The sequence below is a fragment of the Trichechus manatus genome, unplaced genomic scaffold (genome assembly GCF_000243295.1).
Source record: "Trichechus manatus latirostris isolate Lorelei unplaced genomic scaffold, TriManLat1.0 scaffold00092, whole genome shotgun sequence".
NCBI classification, from domain to species: Eukaryota; Metazoa; Chordata; class Mammalia; order Sirenia; family Trichechidae; genus Trichechus; species Trichechus manatus.
In genome coordinates, this window is record NW_004444028.1 from 9,908,575 (window position 1) to 9,933,421 (window position 24,847).

Genomic DNA, 24,847 nt, shown 5'->3' on the forward strand with positions numbered 1-24,847 from the left:
CCCAATAACCTATTTAAAAGTGTAGAGACCATTTCTAACATCCCAATAACCTATTTAAAAGTGTAGAGAACATTTCTAACACTCCAATAACCTATTTTAATGGTGACTTTTTAAAAATTTAAAAGCCGCAAAGATTTTTTAAGAAGCCTACAATATCATTATCATACTGCAATTGAAGTGTCAGACTTACAGGACTCAGTCATTACCATACTCATTTCCACTGCTATTCTCCGTTCTAGGACGCCACTTCCTTCCTTCCCCTGATCATATATATATTCACATATACTCTTCCTTTAAAGCCCATTTAAATTTCTAGCTTCTGAACGATTTAACTGAACAGACCTTGCCCCTTACTATGAAGATGGTTTACATCATTTTCAATGGTCACGTGTGCTAATAGGCATTTTACCACAGCCAAGATTTATTAATTGTAAGACATACTATTCCATGTCCCATTAAAAAAGAGAAAATGCTTCCAATTAAAGCTGTAAGATACCACTGGTTGTAAGACACACAATAATTTCAGAGATGATACACTGTGAGAGAGATGTTCCTTATAGAACTAATGATATATTCACCTAAAAATCCTTCTGATAATTAAGTGTACATGAACATTTATAACCAAATTCAAAATAGTTTTTCTCTCCCAAGCCCATTCAACAGCTATTTCAAGAAATACAATGTTACTCTTAGGCAAAGATTCAGAGGTAAGAGTGCCATCTACTGCACAATTGGCATAGCCTTCTTCATTCCAGAAGATATTCCTTTAACACTCTCAGATAAATTATTATATTTCTGACAAAAACATTTGCCAAAGGGTGACCTCTCAATAAGCAGACTTCCTGGAGAGTAATGAAATTCTTCAATGGGTTCATCATCCTTATCATCCAAAAAGCCAAATTTGATTATTTGTGCTAATAATTTATGCCTAAAAACTGACCAGAACGTGCTTAATTTCTATTTAATTACTGCCTAGTTGTCTTTTGTATGAAGTATTTTTTCAGGAATACTATCCCAGCTTGCAGCTCTCGTCCTTCACATGCTAAGCACTTCTATTACTTTACTGGAATTCTGCTCTTCAGGTTTCAGTACAGGACTAACTAAAATAATAAAAAATACCAAGAAAATGAAAAGACCATGTAGATGTGAGACCATAATAACGAAGGGAAGGGATCAGTAATGTTCTCTGTCTTTAACAAATGAAATATAGTAAACGTTTGACATAACTCTGTCATCATTAGATGACCCTCCGTCACACAGCAACCTGGACCTGAAATCGAAACACTCGCTGTAAACTTGCACGTGTTTCTATTTTGCCTAAAAGCCCTAGTTAGTGAGTTTTGAAAAAGATTTAGGAAAAGATTTTTCCAAAATAGTGAAGACGAGCACAGGGGAGTGAAGAAGAGAGGAGAAAGGGAAGGAAGGCAAAGAAAATGAGGGAAGAAAAAATAAGGTCACCGCTAAGATCCAAGTCCAAATGCAGAAAAATGGAACAACTCCAAAGCCGGAGAAGAATACACAAGACTTTAGGATTAGAGAATTGTCAACTATTACCACTAGCCCCCTTCCTACCTAAGTTAGACCCTGTTCCGCACAGTGAAATCTATTTCAGAAAAATGTTCTTTAATAAAATTGTTAATTAGCTTCTATCTTTTAAGCCCTCATTTTAGTGAAACACTGTATTACACGAAATGATTCCAGATGTGAGATGTTAATATTCAAAACTGCCAAATGAGCCAGTAAAGTACACTTTAAACGCTAGTAAAGATTTGCTATATGCAATCTTGGCACAGTGACTAGCGTAATTTTCATTTTTACTTTTCTTAGAGGGTGATGATTCCTAGCAGTATCGCCACCATTATTAAGGTTTTACTGGGGTATGAAGTGAAATTATACTAGGAAATATTTGGAAAATAAGTTACATACACATTTATTCTAAATACTTAGAATAAATATGATCAGGAACCACCACGTAACCAAAACGTGTTCATTTTATTACAGAACTGTTTGCAAGTTATACTGTCATTAACATAAAGTGTGCCATCACTATTATTAAGACATACACCCTGGGACGACCTCTTGCCCTCAAAACAAGAGTGACGAACTAACTAACTACAGTCACGTGTCACCTAATGTCCATGACACGTTCTGTGAAATAGGACGTCGTGTGATGTCAACACCGTACAAACACCGTACTATGAATGAAGGTCCTCTTAGACACTGCTTCCAGATTAAGGAGGTTTCATCCATATTAAAAATTTCGTGGGGCAAACAGCCTCCCTCTACAATTAGCTCATCTCAGGTTTCAAGGTCTTCTGCTGCCTTTGCATCGGCACTCCCAGACTCACCACCCGGTCACATTACGCAGCGAAAAATGTCTGAAGGGCTTGAACCACCCAGAGCTACACTGAACTCGACACAGTCGCCTGGGACTGCTTTTTCTTCAGCCGTCTCGAACAAGCTTCGTGCCTTCGCAGCGACTGTTAATGCGCTGAGAGGGATTCGCTTTTGCGTTTGGTCTGCAATCCACGGCATTAGCAATCTCTCCCTATCTGATACAGACCCCTCTCCCATTTTCGTTAGCCTTGTAGCTTTCAGTGGAGCCAATCCTTGAACAGCTTGGAGAATTTTTTATTTGTTTTCAGCAACTGTCATGATTGTCGAGTACAATGTGCCTACATCCACTACGTCCCGTTCTCTGATCAGGATTTCTGAACTCTAGCATAACCCAGAGGACCACAGACATCCGTGCAGTCGGACGCTGCCTGAATGGACATTACGCGGCGGCACATGACTCTGATTATAAGCTAAAGGTACCGGAGCACCTCGACTAGAACTATTACTGCAAAGAGATTGTTTTTACCATAACCGGAGGTGTGATTAGGGCCCCGACGACCTCTGCCTCTTCCACTATAAGACCTAGAACCTTGTACAGAAGAGACGGTACTTTCATCAGTGGCATATCCTTTTTCTTTTTCAGGCCCTCTGGTGGAAGAAGGTCTGAAACCCATACCAATCTGTCGTAGCTGTTCGTCAATCTGTAGGCGTTCCATTCTTAGCTGTTCTACTTCCTATAATCGAAACAAAAAAGGGTAAAGTCTTCTTAAAGCCTAAAAGCTATACTCCCTACCCATGAAACAAGCTTGGGCAATTACTGTGGTAAATAAAGCAGTATCCTCTTAGTAAACAAAGTTTATAGTCATTTGTTGATTCAATTCAATGAACATTTACTGAATGCCTTAGCATTCTTAGCATTCACACTAAGCGCTACAGGCGCGTATCACAAAAATAACCCATGGACTCTCCAGTCTAGGGATGTTTAACAGACAAGCTTTAAAATCACCTGTTTATTAAATAGCTAATAATTAAACATATACCAGATTTTGGTCTCAAGGAGGTAAAACTGCTAAATGAGGTCCAGGTAACATATACAAAAGGTACCGTTAACTAGCTACTCTCCTCTCCACATGATGACACCTGAGCCAAGACCTAGGTGGTCTGGCAGACTCGGTCAGTCAGAAACTGAGGTCATTACAGGATGTGAAGGTGTCTAGAGAAGGCCCTTGGCTAAAAGGTAATAGACAATGCTGGCAGATAAAGCATAGGCTCAAAATGCTAGGCTGAGTTCTGCCTTATTATGTATGAAGATGGCTTTCAAAGAAAAGGAATGCCAGTATCAGAGGTGCTTTCAAGTTATTAGAAAAACAACAATGTATAAGACACTGAAAGGAAAAGAAACTAAAAGCAGAGAGCAGCTGAGGACAGTACCGTACTCTAGGCCAGAGAAACCAGTCCAATACTCAAAACCCACTGCCGTCGAGTCGACTCCGACTCATGGCAACCCTGTAGGACAGAGGAGAACTGCCCCATAGGGCTTCCAAGGCCGTAATCTTTACAGAAACAGACTGCCAGATCTTTCTCCAGCAAAGCAGCTGGTGGGTTTGAACTGTCAACCTTTCAGTTAGCAGCCGAGTGCTTTAACCACTGTGCCACCAGGGTTCCTTACTAGTCCAATAGCAGGAATAGAAGGATGGAAATTAATAGAAAATTACAGTAGTAATAAAATGTTTAATAATTTACAGGTCATTTGTTTTCTCAAACCCTTGCTCTGTATGTATCAACTCGGACTATTTTAGTAACAATGGTTAAGAATTCTTGAACTACGTCTATGAAGACAGTACAGCTAAATCATACAATACCACAGTTACCACAGGCGCCCAACAACTCCTTCTGGTTCTGCACCTTATTTACATGTAAAGTATAAAAGAAAAACACAGAACGGTTCCCGTACAGAACATGCAGATACATTTAAGCGATGATAAACTAGTACCACACTCGTTGCCGTCGAGTCGGTTCCGACTCACAGCGACCCTACAGCACAGAGTACAGCTGCTCCATAGGGTCTGCAAGGAGTGGCTGGTGGATTCGAACTGCTGCCCTTTGGGTGAGCAGCCGAGCTCTCACCACTGCGCCACCAGGGCTCCACAGGTGATGACAGCCCAGTCCCGTGCTATGAACACAGAGTGACTGCTGCTTGAACAGCAGACAAAGAAAAACAAGTTCAGAGGAAAGAATGGAAACAATATGCATGAGGCCAATCATTCTATTTGGCAAAGAGCTTTTTAAATTCTCATACGGAGAAACAGGAAAAACCCGAAGCTGAATTAACCAAAGCTGGGAATTTTACTACACACACACATAAAACGTTTAACATGTGGAGTAACAACGGGATGGAATGGAATGTTAGAAGTATACAAACCTTTAGGTAAGCAATATGATACTCTAAAAGAACTTGCACGTTTCCAATGCTCTCTTTAGTGCCAACAAATACAAACGGAACCATCCCCTGTAAGAAAACACAGCATTCTCAGTATTTAACATTTAAACAAAGCTCCAGTCTGAATCTGGCATACCGAGATATAACTTAGAAAACTTCTCTAAAGCACACAGCAATTTACATCTACTACATTTCAAGACTAAAAGAAACTCCTAAAGTCAAGAATGTGAAGGACTCAGATGTTCAACTTATCATATCCATGCTACTACGCAGTGTTACGTGTGCAGAAAGTTTAAGAACACAAATCATGTCGTAAAAAATAGTTTTCAACAGGTTTTCTCATTTCTAATTCAATCTAATTCCCAAAGTATATAAACCAACTTTGAAGAGATTTTCCTTCAAAATGGCATGAATTTACAGACTAGATTTATCAGCTTAGTAGTGACAGCTTTAAAACATAATAAAGCACTTGAGCCAACTTATCCCGACATTATGTGGTTAGGTAACAAAACCCTGAGTTTGAATGCCTGTGTAATGGACAGACAAGGTGCATCCTGACCATAACAGAAGCATCACCTACAGAATGTAAGTATTTACACAATATAAAATAATTACTGATACTCTTAACTATTAAAGCAAATCAAAGGATTAACCCAGACCCGGTTTATTTCACTGAATTTCATAATACTAAGGTTTTAAAAGGTGGGAGAGAAAAGAAATGAGGGCTAAATGAGGATCTTTCTTCTTTACAGAAACATACCTTCACCTTCCTACTGAGGAAATGATAGTCAAGCCTAAACGAACTCTCCAAATCTGTTTCACTGTCTCTCCTTATTTTCTTCATTTCACAGAATAATTCCTGACTGTTATTTAAACAGACTGGCTTAAAAAGGTTTAGTTCTAAAGATGGTTTCTATACATGAAACTATGATTTATTTCCAAACAAATTTTTTAAAATGGAAATTGGTGAATTTTGGACTTGGGAGAATTAAAAAGAAGAAAGGCACCAAGGCAGGTGCTAGGGATTCAACCGAACACAGCTATAGTGGATCTTGAAGTAAAGCTGTAAAGACTGTGCAGAAATCAGTACAACTACGAAGTATGAAACAAGGGAATCTAACCTAACCGCAGTCACTGAGGAGGCCTTGCCCTACTCTCAGGAATTCAAAGGTAGGTAAGACATTCAAAGCGAATAAAAGCCCATGTTTCCGGAACTATATGATGCATTCCACAGCCATATCTTATTGAATGCTCATTAAAAAGTTAACTTTAGGAAATTATTATTATCCCAGTTTTACACAATGAGGAAACTGAGGACATAAAATAAATCATTTGACCAAAGTCATGTAATTATCAACTGATACAAGCCGATTTCATATCCAGCTACCTAGTTCCAAATACCAAAACCAAACTTGCTGCCATCGAGTCAATTCTGACTCCTGGCAACCCCACGTGTACAGAGTAGAACTGAGCCCCACAGAGTTTTCTTGGCTATAATCTTTACGGAAGCAGATCACCAGGCCTTTCTTCTGTGGCGCTGCTGGAGGGGTTCAAATGCCAACTTTTCAGTTAGCAGACAAGCACATACCATTTGTGCCACCCAAAGACCTAATACCAAATAATATGTATTCGTAATTGCTAGGATCTATGCCAAGGTAGAAACTCTCAACTGCAAACTGAAAGGTGGGCAGGTTCGAACCCACCAATCGCTCTGCAGGATAAAGACGTGGCAGTCTGCTTCCATAAAGATTACAGCCTTGGAAACCCTATGGGGCAGTTCTACTCTGTCCTACAGGGTCGCTACGAGTCAGAATCGACTCCATGGCAATGGGTAGTAGTGTGCTAAGGTAAAGGGTTAATAAAACAAAGTCCTAGCCCTAAGGGTACTCATAATCTCAGAAAAGACAGTTAACATTCCTGTAATAATCTCACTGCACAGCAGTAGTGTTACGAACAAAAAACACAGGAATATTAGGTAAAATGTGAATTATGCCGCCCCAGGTGTGGAACATTGGGGGAATTCATCATAATTGACAGTATTACTGTGGACCTTAACAACAGAATCTCACCAAGTAGATAAAGAAGGGAAAGTCATTCCAGACAGATGGATCTGCACGGAGTAAGAGTAATACAATGCCTTGACCTTGAATGAGAGATGTTATCACCAACAGTTACCTCCAAAGAAAAGGAGGTGTGAGGACTCCTTAAAGGAATATATTTTACGGAATATTTTATTGGCTACTGTAAAGCCATAATAAAGAAAATTCAGAGTTAAATGATTATTACTGAATAAAAGAGTTCATTTCTAAGAGTTATTTCAGTGAAATCAGAAGGTTTTCAAAAATGCTAGAAACTGATTATTTTTATTTAATAGATGGCACTGAGACAACAAAGTAACACTCCAGGGGAAAAAAAAAACAGGATTCCTATTCCTGATAATTTACATCAAATAAATTCTAGCTGAAGAGAAAATATACACATTAAAAAATAAAATCAGAGAATAAAATTATGAATGGATTTCTGAATGATCCAGGAGCAAAAAAGACCTTGCCAAACATGACACAAAATCCAGAATCGTAAAGCAAAATATTATTTTTAAAAAATAACTATAAAAATTTTAAGAATCTACACAGGAGAAAATTCAAGTTAAAAGAAACAAGGAATATTTTCCGCACATCACCAAAAGACAAGTGGCTAACTTCCTTAGACACAGGGATTTTACAATCCAGTAATAAAAAAAGACAAAATTATGCAAAGGATAAATAGGCTGTTCACAGAAAAATAAAAAAAATGTCTTCTCAGCATGAAAAGATAACATGTACACCCTTTCAGAACGACAAAACCTGATAAAATCCAGCAGTGACGATACAGGAAAAGCAGCACATTTTCCCGTACTTGTGAAGGGAATGTGTGGGAAAATAACCAACAAAATCTAAAAATTTAAATACCACATACCCCTTTCATCTCACAAATCCACTGCCAGGCCTCTGCTCTGCAGTTACGCTTGGCAAGGGATGCTCAGTGCAGCACTGTTTGTGAAAACGTAACCTGACAACGGTCTGAGTCGCGACGGGGAGGGAAGGACAGCAAGGACAGGACGCAGACACGCTTTTATTTCTCAAGCTATACTGTTGTGCGCTATTCAATTTTTACACTAACACATTTCTTTTACAATTAAAAACTCAAACCTAGTTTTAAAAATCTTAATGATGGAAAACGTCTTTGAGGTGCCCACAATTCTAAGGAAGAATGGAGAATATGAGAATTCAGATTTGAATTCCTGACTTCAAGGCGTACATAACCTGGCTTGGAGACACAAGACAAACCAAAAAAAAACAAACAATGTAAGATGGAAAAAAGTCCATAAATACTCAATTAGACAATAACGCTACAGTACAGGCTAAGGGGTCACCGAAGGCTTCTGGTTACAAACTGACAGCTTAAATTGCATAATGGTGCCCTCAGTAATCCAAAACCCAACCTTCCAATCTGTTTTATTTAAGCACGGCTTTTTGTTTAAGCATGTATTTACACAAAAACACAAGTTTCCAGCTTCTCTTAGAAGTATCTCAAGAAATAGCAACACAAAAAGCACGTAACACCTGGCAACTGGCCTGGAGCTGAGCTAAACAAAGGCACCGCCCTCGCCGGCCTCATGACGTATACCTCAACCTCCCAGTCACTTCTACCCCCAGATGGCCTCTGTAATCCTTAACGCCAGCACAGAAATGGCAGGAACGATGGGCAACACGGCAAACACAGGCAAGAATCCAATAATTTCTTCTTTAGGAAGCAGGGCCTAGAAGAATTAGCTTACAACAAGATGGCGCATACTGGAAAACAACTGGGGATGATAAATTAGCATCAAGCTGAGAAATCTACACTCTAGCCATTCAAGGGCCCTGGCCAGGAAACATGATCTTCAGACCAACCTTCAGGTGGTGGTGGTCCACCAGATGGATCCTCATCATTTTACATGCCAAGGAGAAACAGAAGCAGCACTGATCACAATGGGACATCACTAAGTTGAAGCCTTACCTCAAATACATCCTAAAATCACGAAAGACGTACGTGTAGGGGGAGTTGTGTGTCAAGTTACAAACTTGTTTTGAAGGCGTGTAGGATGAAATCACCGGAAACAGCATTCCAAGTCACAACTACTCATTGGTATAATACTAACACATTTGTTTTTCTCACTCATTTTTAGGGGTATAGTCATCTCTACACCCTAACTACTTAAAAGGAATAAAGGAAGTGGCTATCTTTAATGGGTTTGTTTCCAACATCTAATACATGGTGTGAAGATATTTATGTGGGTTAAATGTCTACAGATTTTTCTTTTCCTTTCTTTTTTTCTGAAGAATGATTCTATTCAACAGGCTAACGTAAAGCTCCTCCAAACAGTACTCTACTGTGCGAAATTAAAGAAGGTGTGAGTGCTCTGTTTCTGGAGGATAATCTGGGCGAAATCCTTGCCTTATATTCAGGCACACCAAGTTGAAGTCAAGTATACAAACAGAGTTCACTGATGAAGCCATAAATGTGAATGAGATCCTTTAGTGATACAGAGGCGTACAGAACCACAGACAAAACATCAACATGTGAGAAGAGATTGTAAAAGAAAAGAAATTCTAGAGAAGTTGGGATTAGAATAGCAACATAAAAGCTTAAAAGAATTTCAATTAAGAAATGGTCCATGCTTTCAGATTTTACAAAAAAATCAAGGAGAGTATGATCTATCAAGAATTCCTTTATAACAGTCTGTCTTGTTAACTCTACAGCCTTACACGTTAAGTATAGAACAGTACTGCTAAGATTACCAAACTGAAATTTTTGTATTAAGAATTGGCTTTTTCTAAGAAGTTTCCTGAGTACAACCAAACACTTCAAGGGACAGAACTGTGACGGCACACTCCTCCTTTCCACCCCTGATTTCCCGTGTCCATTCAGCCAGCTCACCCTCTCTGCCTTCTCATCTCACCTCTGGACAAAGCTCCCCATAACAAAGTTTATTAGCAAAATGTTCTGCATCCTACTTTGGTGAGTGGTGTCTGGGATCTTAAAACCTAGCAAGCAGCCATCTAAGATGCATCAATTGGTCCCAACCACCTGGAGTAAAGGAGAATGAAGAACACCAAAGACACAAGGAAAGTATTAGCCCAAGAGACAGAAAGGGCCACATAAACCAGAGACTGCATCATCTTGAGACCAGAAGAACTAGATGGTCCCCGGCTACCACCAATGACTGCCCTGACAAGGAACACAATAGAGAGTCCCTGATGGAGCAGAAGAAGGGTGGGGTGCAGAACTCAAATTCTAGTAAAAACACCAGACTTAATGGCCTGAGACTGGAGGAACCCCAGAATGCATGGCCCCCGGACTCCAAGTCAACCCAGAACTAAATTCCCAAGGCCAACTCTTCAGACAAAGATTGGACTGGACTGTGGGACATAAAATGATACTCATGAATTGTGCTTCTAGCTCAAGTTGATACATGAGACTAAATGGGGAGCTTTGTCCGGAGGTGAGATGAGAAGGCAGAGAGGGTGAGCTGGCTGAATGGACACGGGAAATCAGGGGTGGAAAGGAGGAGTGTGCCATCACTGTACAGGGAGAGCAGTTAGGGTCACATAACAATGTGTGTATAAATTTTTGTAGGAGAAACTAACTCGAAATGTAAACTTTCACTTAAAGTACAACAATAAACAACCACAACAGAAAGGACTGGCTTTTTCACTGAAGTGCCGAGAAACCAGCCAAGAGCTCAGCCTCACCTTTCACACGACTGAGACACTGTTTTCAGGGGGGACGAGAGTGGGGGACAGGACAACACTGTACTGGAGTGTAAGCAGCTTACTATAAATGCAACGGTCTCAAAAACAACATCCAAAATATAAAATAAGTCAAACAAGAAAAGAACATGAAAAAAGGAGGAAAAAAAAGGCAACTTCAATGACGTTTTTAATACTTACATCTTCTCTAGGTAATTTATTTTCATTGTCTCCCTCAATTCTCACCCGAACCACACCAGATTTGTCCACTATTTCTTGAATAACTTTGCCATTTTTTCCAATTACTTTTCCTTTAATAAGAGAAAACAAATATAATGATAAATTAAAAACCAATACTACTATTCTTTCAGCACCGACCCAAATAATTTCTGACTTGCTATCAAATTATAACAAGCAAAGCTCCAACCTTTTTACTCTTCATTAGTTCACCCTAAAGATTACTGAGGAATTGAATCTTCAGTCTGATACTTTGTTCTTCAGTATCCCTATTATTAACTGGGATTTACAATGTTCCTGACATGTAAGACATTTTCAAAGACTAAACATTTTATAATCTGTCCTATAAAGCTTTTACAGTTTCACAACTTTTCTGAAGTCCAACCCACTTTGAAAGCCTGGATATACACACGAAGGTCAACAAGTACTTACTCTGTCGCTAACCGTACCATTTATTTTTAATAGGCAGAGCATTATTCACACTATTAACAAGCCCATCAATCTTGCTTTTATTTTCCTATTTCTATTTGTCCAAGATACCCGTGACCTGAAGATACCGTCAAAATGAATATCTCTTCAGTAAAACAGTAAGTTTACATGTAAACCGCGCTACGTCTTACACCGAGAAGCCAAGTGTGCAGAGGACCTCCCAGCTAGATGCAAGCACACCTAACATGATGTATGATATGCTCACTGCCTCGCTAGGGACGGAAACACTGTAAAATGACATAAAACTCAAATTATTTACCTTCTCCACACTTTAACCTGTGAGTCTGTCAAACAGCAATGATTGAGTATCCAATAATTAAAGAAGAAACTAAAAGAAGGGGAGGAAAACTCTCTTCCCTTGAGAAACTTGCTATCTAGTTATAAAAATAATAGACACTCATAAAATAAAAAAAGCAATACTGGGTAGTGTCACCTAGTAACAGAAGTAAACACTCAGGTAACCTTCACTTTATGGAACAGATGTAATCCTTGTAAAATTAACAGCAACACCTTATTTGTATTAAGTCCACATCTCCAGTCATTTATTTTATTAAATCAGCAATCCATTTCCACAGAAAAATTCCACAAACAAAATGAACTGTGGTTGAAAGAGGTTATAAAGGAAGTTTTCCCTACCACATGCTTAAAAGAACAGTTTCCATTAAAGAATGAGTAAGGGGACAATGGCAACAGTACGCTGGTCAAGACAACAAAGGCACTATCCTAGGTACGATTTTCTTACGCTCCTATTCCTATTCCCAAACCTCCTTCCTCATCAATAACCCTAAATTTAAAAGCGTCAGCAACTGAACAGGTAAAAACGGAGCAGGGCAGGGAAGCCACACGTGTTCTCTCGTCTGAGGAGCCCTAGCAGCAGCACATAAACTTCACTTTAGCACAGTGAAGCTCAAGCAGCAACTCCATCCTTGACCCTGCCAAAAAGAAGCAAATTTCTCTAAAAAACTAAAAATCACAATGTATCATAATCCCTCCCCCAGAATCTCTGCTCCTTCCTTCTTGTGAACTATTCCAATGGTGGGTGAACATCCACTACCCTTCTGGGGTCCTTGGGAGGGACCTACCTGCAAGTTTTATTTAGTCCCACCAAAGACTGTCAATACTTTAACTGATCATTTCCATCGTTTAAATTCCAGGGCATACTGACAAATTGGAGCAGACCTGTAGTATAAATTGAGCATAAATGCTAAAGGGACAGGGTAGAGAAGTGATTAAGGAAAGCTTTCAGGAGTTGAAACGCTTTGATCCATTTACAGATCAATGTTCACATATTCTTTTCTTCTTCTGATTTGGGAGGGGTGGAAATGGTTAAGTCCTACAACTCCTGGAACCCAAGTGCAAGGGAGAACTCTCTGGGACTGACCCACCAAGTGAGCCTCATGCCCTGTTACTCCTCAGTCCTCGTTTTTCTCTTTAACTTGGACTAAGAATTCCCTTTTTAAAAGACTGCTTCAACCATAAAGCATTCTGGAGGGAGATGTAGTAGTATTACACATGGCAATGAATGGAAATCTGTCCACTACCCCAGAGTATCTCACCAACATGTTTACTACTTGCTGCTACTGTGTATTTCCTAAAGAGCACACAAACAATCGGAACAAAAGCCAACCGAGACAGGGCAGAGGGAAGAACACACACAAGTACTCACATCACTGCACTGATGATAAAGAGGACAACCAGACAACCAGCATATCCACTTTCCTTATTTCTGAAATATCAAGAATCTCTACTCACTTCCACAAACTGTTTAAGACCAAAGCTATCTTCTATAGAAATGCTGAACGGGAAATAGCCCTAACCCCCTTGCGCACAACGACCCCTCCAGATCCTTTTTACACGGGAAGAAACCTAGTAACGGGAGATTACGTTCTGCAGAGCATCCACCACGTCAGTACTTGATTTAGACGAAAATAAATGATGTAAACAAACAAGGCCATTATTTTCAAAAGCTGCTTTCTTGTCACGTGATTTCAAATGACAATGATAATGATAAACATCCGACAGCATTTTGTACTTTACCATTTATAGAAGTTATGCGCAATTCTTGAAGCCTCTATTCAGTTCTAACATTTCAACTCATCTCTCCAGTTCAGTCTACAATGCAAACGGTCTACCAAGAACTGGTGAAGTGGAGCTCACATAATCGGCAGTATGTCTTATCTACCCAATCGTCTGGGCACAACTTAAGAATCAGAAGCTTTTTATGTAAACACTGACAGCTGAACTCCAAGAAACTGTCCAAATTCTCACACTGTGAACTACTGTCCCCGAGTCCACTACTCGTCACTGGCTGAAACAAACATCTCTTCATAATGGAAGCTTTTTTCCTCCTATTAAGTGTTTTACAAGATTTGACAAATAGAACTAGAGCTAAGAAATCATTTCCTAAAAGCAGTATAGGCCCAATTACATAAATGGTACCCAAGGGGCTGAAACAATTTTCTTAAGGTCAAAAAAACTAATGAGACAGTAGGTGACAAAAACTCATCCCCTTCCTAATAATTTCACTAATTATGTTGATGCTTCCTTATATTAAATGTTTAAGTTGATCACTGAGTATGTAACACTTAAAGCTTTCCCATTTGTCTCAAATCACATTTAAAAGGATAAATAGCACAGACGTAGGGCTTAGTAATAACAGAGCTATTAAACAACTCACCCCAAGGTATAATGCTCATTTAAAGTATAGCTTCGACCTCACATTTCTGTCACGGAACAGTCTTCACTGATGGTGTCCAAATCTTAATAACGAAACCTCCCCCTGTAACAGCACTGCGTGCTCCTCTCCTGCCCACGACTTCTTACCTTATTCTATGCCTTTGCAACAACCAATTATTACTTATTCAGGGCCTACTGTGTAGAAGCTTATTACCCTACTGTTAGTCCACTGTTACTTTTTCTTCTGCACTAAATAAAAGAAACAAAGTATCACAAACACCTCAAAAAACACTATCACAATTTTGATGGATACACGAATGACAATGACATTAAGGGATGAGAACAGGAAAGAGTCCACGGGATGAAAAGGTTAAAAAAAAAAACTAACAACAAACTGTTCTAAAAATCATGGGTCTTACTATTAGTGGGTCACCCTGTACAAAAGAAATAAATTATCTTTACTTTTTAACATATCACAGTAATACAGTCACACACGTTATCACCAAAAATGGAAAACAAGTATTGCTATCCAACTGCTGTACATAACTAAACAGAACACGGTATCAGACAACCAACACTCATTCTCCATTACGTCACTGTATGTAACTAAATAATTTTTAACTTATTAAACATTTAGTAAAATTACCTACCAACGAGATTCCTAGGAACCTGAATAAAATCCTCCACAAACTCCAAGAAACCTCTAGCCTTTTTTACGGCATCAGCACTCTGTAGAAGGGGGAAAAGCAAACGTGAAATCCAACCCTGAAGGAACCCATACCCCAAAGCAGAAACATAAGAAAGGAGACAAATCTGAATTATTATGCTCTACTAAAAGATTCTGCTCAGCTCACAAGAGTGACATTTCAAGTGAAATAATTTACAAAGACCTGAAAAATAAATAATAATAATCAGAGTAGTCATTAAAAAGTAAGGCTGAAAGAAAATAAACCATCAGTACTGTTGGAACCCAAAAATGCTAGAAATCTCTCAACTCTTTCAAGCTGTTGAGAAACTTTAAAATTACTTATGTTACACGACTACTTAAGTAGCCAAATTTTAACTCAATCCTAAGTACCCTGGTCCTGTTGTACTTTTCTAGGTGAATGATAAAAACATACTTTGATCAAATTGTCTAAACTGTCTGTGCTGTTTTTTGTTTTTAATTCACTCTCAACATCAAAAATGATTTTTTTAAAGCTGTTTTTACAGGTGCATTTTTTTTTTTTAGAAAGTACCTACTGATAAGATCACAAAAATTCATCATTCCTGATGGGTTCGGTTCAATTTTAAATGACCGGAGAGTAGGTGGGGGAGTCTTCAGAGGGAACATATACTTCTCAAACAACTGTCAACTTCCACTTTTACTATCTGTCTGCTAATAACCATAGGACACATTTACTGTGTGCTCACATCATACATCACAAACAGGAAAGATTTTCAAAACTTTATTCAATTCTCACAAACTCTAAGGCAAGCATTATTATCACCCCATTTTACAATGAGAACATTTCTGCAGGGAGGCACTCCATACCCCTTGGAAGAGGTAGCGACAGGGCTGCAGCGCAGACAGTACAGCTCGGAAGCATTTACTCTTGATTACTGTGCCACACTACCTACCTCTGAGGACTTCAGAAATAAAAAATAAGGCTTCTAGTCAGATTTACTGTATGACTCAAGCTTTTCACTAAGAGTTATATATGAAAACTCATATAAAAATGCTAAAAAGTAACAAAAAACCAATTCATTCATTTATTCTAATTTGGAGGATTGTCTCAATGAAAAGTCAGAATTTTACACCTAGGGAGTCCTCGCCTCACAACGCACTCCAGTTATGATGAAGTGCACCTGATGTTTGTTTGTTTGGTTTTTTTTTGGGGGGGGGTACATCTTATCATTAGTAATACGTACTACATACAGTGGTGCAGTGTGTTAATTTACTGATATTATCATTCTTAGATGTTCACTCGCAGACATGCGATTTTATGATTTACTGTTCAAAACACTGCCATATAGCAGGCTATGGCCTGGTCTACAATGAAGTTGGTGTCGGGAGCTGCAACGGATAGAAAGTTGGGCAACGTCAAACTCTTACGACAACACTGAACTGTGCACGCACATGACAGCCGTTGTGTTACGACAACGAAGCCAACGTTACTGCACGAGGCCGGCAGCACTAATCCTCTCCAGTGTCTCCTACCTTGAGAAGCATCAGCTGTTAACTGGAAGCCAAGAGTTGTTCAAGTGTCTCTACCTAGAACACCTGCACTGCTTATGCCCCAACAATACGTCTGATAATAAAAGGCAATAAAACTGGAAAAAGGCAGAAGGAGTCAGCTTAGGTCAGAACCAACTTCGGACGGAGTCGTTAGAACGGAGCCCCATAGGAAGTCAGGGACTACTGGTGTATGTATTTTTTTTAAGTACCTTATTATTTTCACATCCATGAAAATGTCACAATTAACCAGTGACAAAGCATTACCCAAATTCACATTCTACAAAAGCTATTCTATTACATGCTATTTACCACTGCCAGTGACTGGCACTCAGAAAGCTCTCAAAAAATATTTGAATAAATTACTTGTAATGGGCGTAAAACTGAGTTAAACTCAGCAGTTACAATAAGAAATTTCTGAAACTAGTACACACTAATTACTGAGAAAATCTTGCATTCCCCAAATAGCACAAAACGAACTTCAACCGACCTGCATAAGTAGATGGTTATTAGCTGACGGATCCTAAGTAACTAAGTTTCACTTAAAAGGAGCTGCACTGGTGTGGCGCAACGGATCGCTTTTATACAGTCTCGAAACTCCCACCAAATGACTGGATGGGGCTATGCAAATGAAGTGTTTGTGACCTGCCAAGGGGATTGGATAGCTTGTGAATAATGCAAGTAAGGTGCATGGCACCCTTCTGGGGGCAGGACCACGCAAATAAAGTACATGGAAAACTAACGAGGGAACTGGTCAGTTTTGCCAGCCTGCTAGGCTTAAAACGAGCTATCCCAGAGGCAGAGGAAGCGGAACCTCACTACCACCAAGAAACAAGAGCTAAAAGTGGAGCGTGTCCTTTGGACCCAGGATCCTAGCCTGAGAACCTCCCAGACCCAAGAGATAAACAGCTGAAAAACACCAGAGACAGCAAGCAGCAGAGAAACGGTGGCAACAGAGGCGGAACCAGGAGACGGACAAGAGACAGCACACTGAGCGTCCAGGCCCACAGAGCGAGAAAGCTGGGTGCCTCCGGGCAGGACGCTTGCTGGCAGAGTGGGGTGCCTACAGGCACTTGTCGACCCACGGAGCTAGAGAGATGAACACCTTCAGACCGAGGCTTACTGGCAGAGTGACGGTCCTCTGAGTGCTTATCTGTGGAGCTAAACAGCTTTATAACACTTGCCTGAGCTGGGGGGAGGCTGGACCAGCCAAAGAGGCCCCAGGGGCCAAGGGGCCAAGGGCCAGGGCCAGGCCTGCCTGTGGGCACGGCCGAGAAGCTGTCCTGAACAAAGAAGTGTATTCTGAGTCATTTCTGATCCTGAATTGTACCTGTTACTTCCCTAATAAACCCCCTAACCATGAGTCCTCTCTGGGAGTTGTGTGTGGCCACTGCAACAAATTATCTAACCCAGCAGAGGAGCAGAGAGTACCATGGGAGGACGACTAGTGTCAGAACTGGTAGAAATGTTGGTGAGAAGAGATGTGTCTAACCTCCACCTCACAGCAATCAGCCTTGGGCTACCGATGCTGACAATGATCCCCCACCCCCACCCTGTGAAGTTACAGGAGAGATCCGATGGCCTTGTGCCATTTTTATAGTACTGGGAAACTGAAATTCCAGATAAAAATAAATATTACCCAATAACAGACAGTTAAAGTGTTATAAATACAGTTAGCCAAAGCAGGAAAGAAAAAACAGCTTACCTCTCCATAGATTCTAAACGTTCCAGTATCTTCGTCTAGCTCAATAGCTGTAACTCCAGGAACCTTCCTAGCTTGCTGGATGTTACTACCGTGTGTTCCTATTGCCAGGCCCATTAGATCTTCTCTCACAACAAACTCCTCATGAAAAGCTGCTGCAAGTTGTTTCGTGCACTAGTAAAAGAAATAAATTATAATATAAAAGTTTTTTTTAAAGTTTTGTCAGTCTATTTAATTATGGTCATAGAAAACAGTAGTTCAAAGACAACCAACTTTCCAAAATTAATGATAGTCAGCTCTCCAATTCAGATGGTTCATGTTTCAAAATTCATGTATAAGTCTCTTGTTTGGAATGTTTAAATTAATAAGCACAATGTAAAATGTGTCCAAAGGATAAACAAAGTTCAATTTCTCTAAGTAAAGACAGTGTGTACTTGAACGTGTATTAGGCTGGCGGGGGTGGGGGCACACAGCAAGAAGACCAAGCATCCAAACAGCAAAGCAGTGGAGTGCCCTAGAACAGGACAACGATGGCGACAGTGCGTCTTTAACCACGTACTACGTGATGCCCCACGCCTTGTCCTATTGTCCTCTTACACCAGAGGTGTCAAGGTCAAGCAGCTGTTGAGGGAAGTGTGGCATGACTGACAGGTGACGGGGAGGTAAAAACGTTAAGGACTGAATCAAGAAGAACCAGCAATACAGCTCTACTGAGCGTTCCTTTCAGTTTCTAAGCTCTTTGGCAACTATCATCTAATCCTGACCAGAAAAGTCAGCAGGCATTTAGCAAAACAAAAGGTTATGTTTGAGAAAGTAGAGAAAAGCAATTCTTCTTAAGAGGCAATGACACCAAGTATCAACCACAAAACAGGTCCTGAGCTGCCTTATCTAACAGTCAAGTAGTTTGAACCAAGGAACCTGAAGAATACGCTCATGAAACAAATGGGACACAGAAAAATCTTTTTAAGGGCAAACCCACTTACTTCTAAATGCTTCGTGGCCTCTTCATTTCTGGACATAAGCATCAACTTCGTACGAATACTTCGCAAATGCATGTCACTTAAAATATTTACTCTCTTCACAGTTGCTTCGCTGGCGGACTATAAATGAACGAATTAATCACTCGAAAGCTTAATGACTTTTCAAAACACAAACACAACCTTCTACGAGACGCCTCCCTGATTCTCATCTACTACTCTTCTCCCCTCACTCCTAACTCCACAAGTAACCTTTGTTTTCTTTCTGAATTCCCAAATTATTTAGATCTGATATTAAGAATATGTTTGGGGGGGGGGTGGTTTCCAGGATCCCACACAGTAAGAATGTTATGATATTAAGAACTTTATTTTTCTCCTTACTCCAGAAGAGATCAAAAAAGCAATCATTTTATAACTACAAAAATTTTTTTCTCCCATACTGTGTTGTCAAAATCACCATACACCAAGTTCACCTTAGCTTTTATTTTTGAAACATCTACTGTAAAATCTGTACCACACCCATTAGCTACCTGAAATATGCTGCTATCTTACCAGTATCATTAGCTGTGTGGTTTCTGGATGGTAAAAAATTCTGCATGCGCCTACTGCTTTCTTAAAATCTTTATGTGCGTTTTCATTAGCACACCTAAAGAGAAATTAATTCATGTGTGAGACCTCAATAATAGACTAAATTTAGAGAGCAGTTATAATGCAAACTTAGCATTCCATTTTGGCATTCCCCATTAAAACCTTTGTTTATTAAAAAGATTTTCTATCAGAAGGTTTTGATTGGGTGACCGGGGAAAAAAGATTTTTGGAGCACTGAAAAATCCTCTTAATTTGCAAAGCAATTCAACAGTAAACAAAATTACTCACGCCTCTCTCAAATCCTCAGGAACATCCACTGTGCATTTAAAGAAGGTATTTTTTTTGACAGTTTTATTTTGATTGACAGGTCGAAGTCGTTCAAATGTGACTATTTCATTGTAAGTAGCATCGCAAGCAGCATATTCAATGACATAAAACTAAAAGACACCAAAATACTTTAAAATCCCATCTGAACAAAAAGAACGTTCTTCAAATGAAGTTCTAATTACCTGGCTCGGCCCAACCAGCAGACCCTCCCCCTTGTGGCTCAAACACTAAGCAGAGCTTAGTCACATCAATCTGATTCGCCTCAACTAGATCCTAGGTTTTCACAGGGCATGAATCTCGATGGTCCTCACATGCTTGGGCTGTGCCTCTGGAGCGCAGCGTTGGTGTTTGCAAATACAGAACACAAACAGAAATTAATGGTCTAATGGATTTTTCAGACGTGTAATTGACTGTTCTGAAGCACGCCTTTAGAAACAAAACTAAGAGCTGGAGTTATGAAATCTCCCCTTGGCAGAAGGTCACAAAGCCGACGGCTGGCGTCACTTACTTCTCCTTTCATCATCCTGACTTTTGCCAGCCACCATCCACACGGCTCTTGCTCATTCGCTCTTGAATAGACCTGTGGGGAATCCCAAAAGCAGTGATATAGATCGGAACTTGTCAGGAATGCCAAATCCCAGTAAACTCAAAACTCGGCGCCCTCACGTCGATTCCAACTCATGCGTTCTCCAAGGCAGAGCAGAACTGCCCCAGAATGTTTCCAAGGCTAAACCTTTATGGAACTTGGAGCACTGAGCACACACTTAATGAAAACATGTACACTTAAATTTTACTATTGAAAATAAAACTGAACCCTTTTTGGGCAATCCGGCTTCTCGGAAATCTGAACAATTCTTCTTCCTTTATTCCAAATTCATGGGAGTTTAGAAAACCTACATAACAGTCCTATTTTAAAGAAATGCTTCGTACAAGGCACTTTTACACAGTATAAGACATGGGTCTTCTCAGGTTCTGTCAACACTATTTACATAAATTAAGAACTGTTTTCAGAAAGTGATAAACCCATTTTAAAATTCCTTCAAAGATATGATATTTAGATCTCTTTAAGGAACTTAAATGTACTAAAATTTTAGCTAAGCAACAAGAAAAATTTATATACCATCAATTTTATTAACATGAGGGATTAGAAAAATTTTCATCAGGGATTAGAGTTAATTCAAATGATACAGTAGCTTGTTTGATGCAATTTCAGTACATGGAAAATGGGGGGAGGAGTCTGGGAAGAGAGAACTAAGAAGAACCCCACAAAAATCTTGACTACAGAACTAAGGCTGCTCTTGGAGAAGAGTAAATATTGTATTTTTAAATATACACATTTAAAAATGTAACATTTTATTTTTAAAAAGATAATCTCCTGTAATATTTTACTCACTGAACAAAGCCAAGTATCTTATAAAGAAGACAAAACACCTCAAATGTGAAATCACTGAGGGCCGGTGGGGGGGGATTTCTACTGCCCTCCCCAATGACTCTGAACATCGTAAATCCAGCTTAAGAGAAAGTAAAGAACATTTCAATTTCACATTGCCTTCAACCTTATAAGCTAGCATATTTTATATTTTCTTAGTCATCCCTAGTTAGCAAAACCACCCATAAAAGCAAATACTTCAAATGGCTTGCTGACGCCATTCCTAGACCACGACACTATTTAATGTGCTGTAACTTCATCTAAGTCTCAGAAGCTGGCTGGAAAGGCACACCTAGCCATCAAGCAGCCAACATACCCATAAGAAACTGTCAATATTCAATAATCTCTGGCCTCCAACAGTGGAAATTTCACACAGTCAACTTTAAATAAATGCCTGACGAGCTCAACGGGAAGCTCTCTCTTGGGTCATTCTTGTTCTAAACTTATTTTAAAGAAAACGACCAAACCTGTCAAGTCGATCCTGACTCATAGTGACCCTACAGAACACAGTAAACTGCCCCATGGTGTTTCCAAGGAGCCGCTGGTGGATTTGAACCGCCAACCTTTTGGTTAGCAGCTTGAGCTCTTAACCACTGCACCACCAGGGCTCCTCTAAACTTACTACCGAAGATCAAATCAAAGTCACCTTTCCCTTCTTCAGAAGAAAGGTTCATGGGGCTGCGAAAGAACAAGAGTTGTGAATCTACCACAAAACTGACCATACCCTGTGAACACATGATAACGTACTCGAGAAGAACAACTGAACCTACTAATCAGCTTCCCAATCTTCAGGCTACGTGACTTTGGACAAGTTAATAAAGTTATTTGGTAGCACAGAAGCAGCCTTCGAGAGACCATTATGTTAAACTGGGATAATCTGTTCGAAAAGCCTGTTAGTGCTATACAAGTTGCAGCTTACGGCTGCTATTAAAACATTTGTGACTAGCAGAAAGAGAAGAGTGGTCGATGACTTAAATAAAAAATTGGCATACAGGTAAGTGTTCGACTGACAACAGGGTTTCCTGTCATAAGTCGGTTCTGACGTAAATCGAATACCTCTCTTTTTTTCAGTTTTCATTATGATTGCCTTTATTACCAGTATCTTTCTAAATCCAATCTCTGAACATATGCAAGTGAACATGTAAGAATAAAAGCAAATTACACGCTGCAACACTGTATGCAGTACACATCACCAACAAGATGTACCAAAAAAACAGTTACACAGACGGTCGTTAACGTGAATAACTTTTAAGTCGGAAACTGCTTGTACTAAAAATATTTTAGGCAATAAATTACCCTGGAGAAAAGTATCAAGTTAGATAGATTAAAAACCTAAATACTTAAAACAAAACAAAATGTCTATAAATACTTTTTTTAAAAAACCTGCAGAAATTCTAAAGAGAAAATCTTGGACAGCCACACAGAAAAATGGACAGATCTCAACAGATAAAATTATAACCTGTTAATGGCAAAAGCCAAATAATTTCTTAAAAACTGCTGCGGAGAAAACAACATACAACATATAAAAACCTTCATCCATAAAATGCAAAGATTTCCTACATCAAAAACTATGTGAGCGAAAAATGAGGACAATCCACAAAGCAGGGACTAACAGCCAATAAATTAAAAGACGCTCAGTATCATTAGTGATCAAGAAAATGAAAACTCACGAGACATACTTTCCATTCACCAGATTTACAAAATGTTAGATTAAAATAATCCAGTCAGTAAATCTATGGAGAAAGTAACAAACTGACACCTTTATGTAACAGTAAAATTATGTAGTAATTCAAAAATGAAGGAGCCATGCTGGCGCAGTGGTTAAGTGCTCAGCTGCCAACAAAAAGGTCAGCGGCTCAAACACATCAGCGGCTCCACAGGAGCAATATGTGGCAGTCTACTTCCGTAAAGATTACAGCCTTAAAAACCCTATGGGGCAGTTCTACTCTGTCCTATATAGGGTCGCTATGAGTCGGAATCAACTCAACAGCAACCAGCAGGTTTTTAATTCAAAAACAATGACATCTGTGAAGGACAATCTGGTACTATGAAAATTTTAAGTATGCATGCCCTTTCATTCAGCAGTTGAACCTCTTGAGATCTGTACTACCAGAAGATTTACACAGGATGCTAACGCTGGCATCTTTTTTGTAGTAACAAAAAAATCTGCTAATAATTTCAAGGTCTTCTTAATTATGATACATCCATACTAAGAAATATGACCGTGTACTTAGAAAGAGTTAAGTCTGTATGTGCAGACATGAAAATGTCTTGATGTTCTAATTAACTGAATACCAAAAATCATAAATATATATTCTCAATTTTTACAACTTGAAAGAAAACAACAATACATACTGTATATAAATGCAAAAAAATGTCTGAAGAGACACTAACTCTGAGAAATGAGATTTACACTGGGGTGAGCAGGCAAGCACATCTACACTAAGAGGGAAGATTCACTTTTGACTTTGTATAATTCTGAATCACTTCATTTTCTACATTAAGCCCTACTGCTTTGAATTTAAAGGGCAGAGGCTTTCAAAAGTTACCTGGTTCAAAAAAACAAAGCTTCAACAACCAGAATTCCTAGACATTCCAGGTCATATGGACAGCTTCCTAACAAATGCTGACCAAAACAACAAAAAACAATCCATGAGTGGCAAGATTAAGCTTAAACTTCTTTCCTGACATGTACTTTCAAAAATTTCAAAAGAAGAAAAATAAAAACAATGACATCTTAATTTCAGGTGATGACTCTCAAACTGCAGACAACCTTTACCAAGACCGAATCCCAAAACACAAACTGAAATACAACCCTGTGAAATCATCCATTTCCCTCACATCAGTGTTCCGTGTGCACCTGGGGAGAAAGGGCCAGAGGGACAATCCAGGAACAGGACAGCACGCTGCAACACCGCCTCAGCCCCCATCAGCGAGGGCAGCTTTTCCCTTAACCTGAGCTTTCACACTACCAGTAAGCGCCTAACCAACCAAAAGAAGCACGAAAAGCACCACTCTCACAACCGACTACCGTTACATTTCTAATTCTAGAACATCTCCAAATCTAAATCATTCTTTGGCTGACGACCTGACTCATCTCCAAAATTCCGTAAGAAAAAAACTAAAAACAAATTTTGAAAAACGAAAACAAATAAAACTCTCTTATCCATCCTCACACAAACCTGTTAACTACAAAAGGATACAATATTGGAAAACAACATTTTCACTGTAGTCTGAGGTCCACACGAACATGATACAGTGACAGCAGCATCACTGCTTTAAGCCATGGAGCGCACCAAGTATCCAGCTTCACACTCCTGGATTTCCAACAGCTAACGTTTCCTCACACCATCATTTACACTTCCCTCAAGAACAGGCAACCTAGATGCCCATCAACAGACGAATGGATAAACAAAGTATGGAACACAGACACTGTACTAGGCAACGATAAAGAACAGTGATGAATCCGCAAAACGTATCCTAACATGGATGCATCTGGAGGGCATTAGGCTGAGTGAAATCACTCAGTCACAAAAGGACAAATATTGTATGAGGCCACTAGTACAAGAACTCAAGAAAAGGTTTACACACAGGAAAAAGCATTCGTTGATGGTTATCGGGGGGAGAAAGAGGGAGAGGAAATCACTACCCAGATAGTA

At 39.5% G+C, this 24,847-nt stretch overlaps 1 protein-coding gene across 8 annotated transcripts in view; it reads right to left on the reverse strand.

The window, feature by feature from the left end:
* The window catches only part of FXR1 (FMR1 autosomal homolog 1), a 42,011-nt gene that overhangs the window by 12,292 nt on the left and 4,872 nt on the right, over positions 1-24,847 (reverse strand). For 3 of the 8 annotated variants that reach the window (XM_004382304.2, XM_023736832.1, XM_012557257.2), the window contains exons 3-12: positions 20,268-20,339; positions 19,721-19,869; positions 19,397-19,490; positions 18,851-18,967; positions 17,871-18,041; positions 14,601-14,679; positions 10,750-10,859; positions 4,760-4,846; positions 3,014-3,071; positions 2,864-2,926 (exon numbers count right to left, since the gene is read on the reverse strand). In XM_004382304.2, the coding sequence (XP_004382361.1) occupies positions 2,864-2,926; positions 3,014-3,071; positions 4,760-4,846; positions 10,750-10,859; positions 14,601-14,679; positions 17,871-18,041; positions 18,851-18,967; positions 19,397-19,490; positions 19,721-19,869; positions 20,268-20,282 (943 nt within the window). In that variant the 5' untranslated portion in view covers positions 20,283-20,339. Of the gene's footprint in view, positions 1-2,863; positions 3,072-4,759; positions 4,847-10,749; positions 10,860-14,600; positions 14,680-17,870; positions 18,042-18,850; positions 18,968-19,396; positions 19,491-19,720; positions 19,870-20,267; positions 20,340-24,847 lie in introns of those variants that run through there. The other 5 variants (XM_023736830.1, XM_023736835.1, XM_023736834.1 and 2 more) reach the window with 3 other exon arrangements.